The sequence below is a fragment of the Sinocyclocheilus anshuiensis genome, unplaced genomic scaffold (assembly GCF_001515605.1).
Source record: "Sinocyclocheilus anshuiensis isolate Anshui unplaced genomic scaffold, SAMN03320099.WGS_v1.1 scaffold553, whole genome shotgun sequence".
Taxonomy (NCBI): domain Eukaryota; kingdom Metazoa; phylum Chordata; class Actinopteri; order Cypriniformes; family Cyprinidae; genus Sinocyclocheilus; species Sinocyclocheilus anshuiensis.
The window spans coordinates 1,907,097-1,915,809 of record NW_015539821.1 but is presented as its reverse complement, the minus strand read 5'-3'; the positions used below and the strand labels follow the sequence as shown (position 1 = coordinate 1,915,809).

The 8,713-nt window shown below is 36.8% G+C and overlaps 1 protein-coding gene across 6 annotated transcripts in view; it reads left to right on the top strand.

The window, feature by feature from the left end:
• LOC107684071 (semaphorin-4G-like) overlaps positions 1 to 8,713 on the top strand; it is a 29,864-nt gene that overhangs the window by 15,668 nt on the left and 5,483 nt on the right. For all 6 annotated transcript variants that reach the window (XM_016480231.1, XM_016480226.1, XM_016480230.1 and 3 more), the window contains 7 exons: positions 3,866 to 4,017; positions 4,102 to 4,164; positions 4,616 to 4,714; positions 4,829 to 4,919; positions 4,999 to 5,112; positions 5,531 to 5,685; positions 8,006 to 8,181. In XM_016480231.1, the coding sequence (XP_016335717.1) occupies positions 3,866 to 4,017; positions 4,102 to 4,164; positions 4,616 to 4,714; positions 4,829 to 4,919; positions 4,999 to 5,112; positions 5,531 to 5,685; positions 8,006 to 8,181 (850 nt within the window). The remainder of the gene's footprint in view (positions 1 to 3,865; positions 4,018 to 4,101; positions 4,165 to 4,615; positions 4,715 to 4,828; positions 4,920 to 4,998; positions 5,113 to 5,530; positions 5,686 to 8,005; positions 8,182 to 8,713) is intronic.

Below are 8,713 nucleotides of genomic sequence, written 5' to 3'. Positions count from 1 at the left end.
CGATGAGCTTTGTAAAAATCGATGCGTTTCAGAAAGGTGGGGCATAGAGGAGAAACAATAATGTACATTATGTGGAAAATAATGTGTTTTGAACCTAACACATTTCATTACACCAAATACACAAAATAATGTTCTTTTTAGCAACATCATATGACCCCTTTAAGCCTACACTTGGTTTTTTTTGCAGCAATTCCATAGAAGAAACATGTTCTGTGATCAGTTCTTAAAAGAGGCATTTTTTAGTGTGAAGAAAAGTTTAATTATCTATGTAAAGAAACTTTTGTGCAATGGAAAGTTTCCATGGATGTCAAATGTTCTTCATGGACCCATATATGCCAGTAAAGAACCTTTATTTATGAGTGCAACGTAGGAACCCTCTTGCTGGTCCCCTAATTTTAAACAGAAATAAATGCAAATAGCCTAAAATAAATAACTTAAATGTATTCTTTATTGAAGATTTCCATATACATTTACAGTTTTTAAAAAATCATAATAAATAAATTTCCTAAAACAAAATAATGACAGCATTATTAAAAACCATAACATTTTAATCTGCATATGAACATTTTCAGTGAAAGCATGCAACAGGGAGCAGTAGTATTCTATAACTGTCATGGCATCCATACAATAATTAATATAATATTTATAATGATAAAAAAGGATGAAATTAGTATAAATAAAATGCAATACTGATAACAGATCACTCTAAATTGTAATGTAGACACATGCATTTTCTGTAAAGCTGCTTTGAAAATGTGTATTGTGAAAAGCGCTATACAAATACATTTGAATTGAATTGAAATGAAATTAATTGAATAAAAAGAATGTTTCAGAAAATAATTTGCTGGTTAAAGTAACAAAAAAAGTTTTAATTTTCTTACTATCTATTGGTAATGTGACAAAGACTGCATCCCCAATATTCTTTTAAATGTTGCTGGAAACCTTTTTTTTAACAGTTTTATAGTCACCATATTTAAAAAAAATTAATAAGAGGCCATTTTTAGTAATTGGTAGCTAGTCATTTTGAGTCTCAAGATGGTGCTAATGAGATATTTTAACTTGCATTGATATGAAAAAAGTGAGACCACAGAAGAGACAATATAAAGCAGCAGCGGCATGCTGCCATAGACAGTGGCCAAATATACAGTTTAGCAGTCATTATATGAAAATATTTGACCACTCAGTGCCATGATTGACTAATTAAAATCAAGTAGTCCACAGACAAACATATCAGATGTTTATTACATAGGGCTCTCTTATACTTTCCAGCAATGTACATCCAAATTTCTGCTCTTGTCTGCATTTTCCCTTTTCTTAAATCCTGATATGTGATTATAAAAAGTAATAGTGGTATAGATGTGTGTGTATGAGTGGCTGTGTGCATACATGGTCCAAGGACACACAATGAGCTTTGGGCTCAAAGGCTTTTGTGTGATCTCTCAGTTTATCGTCAGCTCTGCACTCATCACTGTGTGTGTTACAGTCACTATCGTTCTCTATCTACACAATGAGACACAAGGATTAACAACACACACAGAATGTCGTCACTTTGCCTGAGGTCTTGAATCGTGTTTGCATAACTTAATATTTTCTTTCCTGTTATGAGTAATTTTAGCCCTTGGCCCTCCCACGTGCACAGCAACCCGTAGGTCTGTTGCGACCTTTCTTTGATTGACAGTTTAGATCCTCATGGCCTTGACTTTTTGGTTTATACTGTCACTCATTTTCACGCTAGCTCAAACAACACTAGACCAGCACTACTTGTCTAGTGTTAATATTTGTAAAATATTACTGTCAGAGGCAGAGCTCATAATGTGTATCTTTATGCAATGTCATATAAATAACCAGTCTGTAACTACTCTGAATTAAATCTCAGTAAGCTGTAAGCTGTATGTATTTGATTCTCTAAAAAGAACCAGCTCATTATAATAATTCGTTAAGGATGCAGACAGCACTTGTATGCTTTTGATTCACCAAAAAAATATCCATCTAACAAAATTCATTTGTTTGGAAATCGGATTACATTGGTTGCACTGTATGCCTTTGGATTCATTAAAAAAAAAAGGCCTGAGTAATTGGTTGCACTGTAAGCTTTTGATTCACTAAAAAGAACCAGCTCACAAAAGTCATTCGTTCAGATATCGGACTACTACACTGGTTTCTCTGTAGGCTTTTGGTTCACTAAAGAGAACCGGCTCGTAAGAGTCATTCGTTTTGGAATTAGACTACACTGGTTGGGCTCTATGCTTTTGGTTCACTAAAAAGAACCGACTCGCAGTCAAGAATTGGACTACACTGTTTTCACCGTATGTTTTTGACTCACCAAAAAGAACCAGCACACAAGCGTCATTAATTTAGAAATCGGACTGCAACACTGGATTCTCTATATGCTTTTGATTCACTAAAAGGAACTGGCTCATAAGAGTCATTCGTTTTGGAATTAGACTACACTGGTTGGGCTCTATGCTTTTGGTTCACTAAAAAGAACTGGCTTATAAGAGGCATTCGTTTGGGAATAGGAAAACACCTGTTGCTCTGAATCAAAGACTTTAGATATGCAATACAAACACGGTGCACTCGTGCTATTATGAATTGGAGAAAGTGCAACGCACAGTATGGTGGAAAAAGTGCCGCCTTACAAAAAAAAGAGCCAATCAGCAGTTGATAGTCATGGTATTACTGCAGCTGCAGTTAGAGGTTTTGGTTGTCATAGAAACAGTCCGTGTCTTGAGATGTGCTTATGGCTGCACAAGCACATTCAATTGACCAAACTGAAATATAAGCTTTTTTAATGCTATTTGAGCATAAGAAACAACATTTAAGGGACAGTTTATGTCAGACTTTGTAGTAGAAGGCTCAAGTAGAAGGCGTTCAGAGGTGCTGTAAATATGGCCAATAAGTGAACAGACTTTACTTGAAAGGGACTGTCTGTATGCTTTTGATTCAACAAAAGGAGCCGACTGATTAGTGTTATTCATTCTGTAATTGGAATACAGTGGCCACACTATTTGTTTCTCTTTCTGAGAGTATTTTAGTACACTATGTTCAGTCTTTAAAACGCACGTTTTTTTATTTTGCTCAAAAAGAGGATGGAAAATATGATAGGGCACAAATCACTTTTAAATTCTGATTCCAAATCTTTTGTGTTCCAAGCTTGCATGCTGGATTTACTGTATATTGTTGCTGATGTAGACTTTAGCACCGTGTTTGGGGGGATGGGTGTTTTGAGAGTTAGGGGAAGGGCATTTGAGGGGTACCATGGTTGATATGTGGCCTAATACTGCCAAGTCTCATCAGCATAGCCCACCCGTCTCTCAGTATGGGGCAGGAAATCTCAGCATGCAGTGTTGTAGATGGGCAAGTCCTTTACCCTTCAGAATGTGCCTGGGTTTACTTTATGCCCTTAATTTGAGGAAGCAGACCACCCAAAAACGTCAATATTTCAGAAAGACATTTTATCATTGTACATAAAAACAGGAAGTGTTAAATCCAGTACCTTTTTGCTTTCCCTCACTCTTTTTTCCCCTCTTTTTATTATGCCAGCATTTATTTTTTACAGTGAAGTTAGATCTTAGTTTGTGGTGAAACTATGTCACATTAATGCAATTCATGCCATACCTTCTCATGCTGCTGAATGAAGCTTTGCTTTATTATTATGTTTTCATAATCATGTTTTCTTTGTTGCCATTTAGTTTATTCAAAGGTTGCTGCTAAGGATTCAGTTCTCCATCTGTTCATCTCAGTTCAAATATTTCCAATAATATACCAAACAGTGTTGAGCTATGAGTGGATCTCTATGTTGTCGACACGATTTGGTCATGTTTGTCCCTGTTTTTTTTTACTGGGTCTCTCTTGCTGTTCGCAGGGCTGCTGGGTTGTAATCATTTCCATGGAGCTGCAGTGAACTATAGCTCTCTGTTACTGGAGGATGGACCAGGGTTGTTGTATGTTGGGGCCAGAGAAGCCATTTACAAACTGGACACCACTAACATCTCTGACACCGATGTCTCTCTATCTGTGAGTTCTGCCTTTGTTCAATATATTTCATTTCTCTACCTAATGCAGTTGGGCTGATCATAGTTGTCCATATCTATATAACAGCTGGAATGGGCAGCATCTTCTGACCAGAAGAGGCAGTGCCTGAGCAAAGGAAAGAACAATCAGGTATTGCCATTCTTGATGTGTAGGATATCCTTCCCTAAATCCCGCAGCTGAACTCAGTGTCATGTGATTGATTGATAAGTTCTGGTAAAATGCATGGCCTGAATTCACTTTAAGTTGCTTTGGATAAACGCTTATTTCAAATGGATAAATGTAAAACCACATCTGAAGTGCTATATAGCATGAAAAAATGTACTTTTTTGTGATGTATAGATAACCGTACAGGAAGTTTCTTCAGTTAACATTTATTTTATTTCAAGTAACAATTTTTTTAATGGCTTTAGTTAACGATAAAAACCCTGATTCACACTCTCAAAAAATAATAAAACATTTTCGACTATTGGCACTTTTCTCCACAGCACCCCCTAAAGTCTGCATATGGTACTGCATAATGTATCTTTTTTTGTTGAAAATGTAAGTGTTCTAGAATCATTTCTTGCTTGTTTCATCACAGACTGAATGCTACAATCATGTGCGGTTCCTGGACAGATATAATGACACTCACCTGTACACCTGCGGGACACATGCCTTCAGACCACGCTGTGCTTACATAGTGAGACGTTTACTCTCTCATTCTGTACCTCATATTGCAAAGGAATTGCAATCATGAATGCTTTATTACTATAAGATAGAGCATGGTGCTTATAAATCTCCCTGCTTTGGTCAGGATGTGGCACGCTTTACCTTTGTGCGTTTTGAGGAGGGAAAGGAGAAATGTCCTTATGACCCTACAAAGGGCTACACTGGATTTATAATAGGTAAATGATTTAGATTCATAACCTTATTTCATAACTTGCATGTTTCTTCTAGTGTGACCTATAAGATTTGCTGTTATAGATGGTGAGATGTACTCTGCCTCCCAGTATGAGTTTCACAACATCCCTGATATACGACGCAACTTTCCCTTCCCCAACTTGCGGACAGATGATTCCCCAACAAGATGGCTGTTGGGTTAGTTGACCATTTTTTTTGAAAAAGTAGAATGTAAATGGTGTTCGCCTATGCAACCATAATGTTCGGGTATTGTAGGTAGTTTCTAGGGCATTGCTAAGGTGTTCTGAGTGTTTTTTTTGCATGTTTCTTTTTAGTTGCTATGGTATTCTGAATGGTTACTTGCTAAGGCTCAGGTCCTTCTGTTAATGTTCTATTTGTACATGCTGTCTCATCTGCCAAACAAGAATCAAATAGTCTGATTGTTTAGAAAAGTAATAGCACAGATATAACATTAAAAGGAACAGAAGATCCCAAAAGAGTCACTATATTTTAATCGATACTTTGAAATTTCTCAGACACACAATAAGATCGGTAAGGCTCATAATTGGTCCATTGTGGTGTGGGCAGCAGTCAATGCTGATGTTCTTTCTCGTAGAGTCAGATTTTGTTGGCTCAGCGTTACTCAGAGAGAGCATCAACAGCTCCATTGGGGATGATGACAAACTCTACTTCTTCTTCACGGAGAGAAACACGGAACCAACAGCTTACTCCAGTCAGACCAAAGTGGCCAGGGTGGCCCGTGTGTGTAAGGTAAAGTTCAGGATATAGCTTGAGTTGAGTTTATGAAGAGTAACTGTTGTATGTTGATCTGTATTTTTCAAATCTGGTGTTCAAATTTACATTAACAAGACATTTTCGCTCCTACGTACAATTCAAATGAGCTAAAATTATTCCAAGCTCCATGACGGTGCCAGCCTGACCTCATGTCGCCACAAATTCCTGGAGTTTCTATGGTTTGCCACTGTTGCCGGGCAGATAAAGCCCCACTACCCAAACTATCTCTCTCGTTCGCTTTCCTTCTCCCACACATGCTCTCCCACCTGCATTACTCTCATCTCATTTAGTGTCTTCATTGTGCTCGGATAAACCACGCAACATTTTCCCCTCACCGTTATATCTTCATTTATTTCATGCCTGCATTCACTCTGCAGCTAACACTTCACAGCTCTGGGAAGCAGGTCAGGTCCCTTACTGTTTGACTTACTGAGTTAGGAGGGAAAGAAGCTCCAGTCCAAAGTAGGCCACACTACACACACACACATACATACAGTATGCCTGATTACACACATGTACACATCCACGCGTATACACTACTGTTCAAAAAGTTTGGGTTGGTAAGATTTTTTATGTTTTTGAAAGAAGCCTCTTATAAATACTGTAAAATTTAGACTTTTTTTGTTGTTGTTTGTTTTTTGTTTTCTGTTTTAATATATTTTAAAATGTAATTTTCAGCAGCCATTACTGCGGTCTACAGTGTCACATGATCTTTCAGAAATCATTCTAATATACTGATTTGCTAAAGAAACATTTATTATTATTATCAATCTTGAAAACTGTTGTGCTGCTTAATATTTTTGTGGAAATATTTTTTCAGGATTCTTTGGTGAATAGAATGTTCAACAGCATTTATTTGAAATAGCATTACTAACATTATGAATGTCTTTACTATCACTTTGATCAGTTTAGTGCATTCTTGCTGAATAAAAGCATTCATTTCTTGAAGAAAAAGAAGCCAAACATTTGAATGGTAACATGCATACACTGAAGAAAATTGAAAATGCTTTAGTAACTAGTCCACAGTCTTTAGGCTAACTAAATAAAATTATTATAAGTTGTGAAAAATTTTGTTAGCACTTTAAATAGATAAGTTAAAAAACACCAGTCTCACCCCAATAAACAAGTTTTGGTGTAAGCTCAATCAGCTTCAAGAAGATGTTGAAGAACAGTTAGAAGATGTTTTAAATTAGTCCAATTTGTCTTCTAAATGTAGGCAACTCTTACTTACTATACTATAAAAATCTTCTGTTGACTTGCATTGCGTTCAGTGGCTGAGAAATTATTTGAATTAAGCAGGTTCACCAAGGGGAACACTAATCACCCGAACAGTGATTAGTGCACAAACAACTTTGCAGTAGTTCAAGATTCCATAGAAAATTCCATAGAAAGGTTCAAATAGCAATTTTACGTAGGGTACTCTAAAGTAAATATTGCTTTTCAGTGTTTACACACCATGAATACATTTCATATTAATTAAGAAAATATTTCCTGTCAAAGTAACAAACCATGCCTTATAGTTATAGATATAGTTATAGTTAACAGATTGGAAGTTTTTTCTACAGCCAAGTATACACAGTGTGCATTTTTAGAAATGTGACACAAATATCTGATACTTATATCATGTGACAGCATTGCTAATAACTTTTGTATTGGAGAAACTGTACAAAAGGATCTATTTCCTTTACTCTTATATTTGAGCCATCCTCAGTTCTGGTCTTTCTTCTTCTCGACTGAATGTGAACTGACACCACAATTAGCCTGAAGGTCCTCGTTTTACTACTAAAGTCTGATGGAGCCTGTTTCTGAGCAGACAGCTTTTTGTGCCCACAACTGTGTCATTTCAAGCTGAATGTTTAATTCAGGAGAGTTTCACATACCAGTGCTTGGTGCATTTGGCTGTGAACTACTCTCAAGGGTATATGTGAATTATGCAAAAAGCCATGGGGTGGGTTTGTAGAAATTCCCCAGATAATACTTCTCAGTATACCTCTGATTTGACAGTTGACAGGGATTTGCAGTAAGATGCAAAGCTACATAATCACAATTATGCCACATCCCATTAGATTGTAAGATGGAGTGATATTGTGTTCATTATTTGTTAATATTTTTACAGCTACTTTATTGTGACTCATGCCCCTGAGGAGACAGCTTTCAGAGAACTGCAGACTATGCATAATACATATGTATATCGTGTCGTTCCTACTGCTCTATTGAGTTAATAAAAATTAGCCATGTTTTTATATGTAATTTGCTTTGATTTTTATATCAGTTGCATTTTGTTTGTCATTCACAGGGGGACATTGGAGGGCAGAGGACTCTTCAGAGGAAGTGGACATCCTTTCTCAAGGCCAGATTGGTGTGTGCCATTCCTGATTATGAGCTTCATTTCAACGTCCTACGCAGCGTTTTTGTCATCGAGGGAAGCAACGTACACAACAGTTTCTTTTATGGTGTTTTTGGACTTGAGTGGTGAGAAAATTCACTTAGACTGTGAACCTGTAAAAGGTTTTGTACCGTTCAAAACTGAATTGGGAATGCCTTTTTAAAGGGTTAGTTCACCCAAAAATGAAATTTCTGTCATTAATTACTCACCCTCATGTCGTTTCAAACCCGTAAAAAGACCTTCGTTCATCTTCGGAACACAAATTAAGATATTTTTGATGGAATCTGAGAGCTGTCTGACCCTGCATAGACAGCAATACAACTGAAATGTTCAAGTCCAAGTCGAGCGGATATTCTCCAAAATGGCTCTACAGGGTGATGCGGAGGAGACGAATTGTTGAATTAAGTCTTTTTTTTTTCTTTTGAGCACAAAAAGTATTCTCGTAGCTTCGTAAAATTACGGTTGAACCCCTGATGTCACATGGATTATTTTACTGATCTCCTTGCTACGTCTCTGGACTTGGACTTGAACATTTCAGTTGTATTGCTGTCTATGCAGGGTCAGACAGCTCTCAGATTCCATCAAAAATATCTTAATTTGTGTTCCGAAGATGAAGAT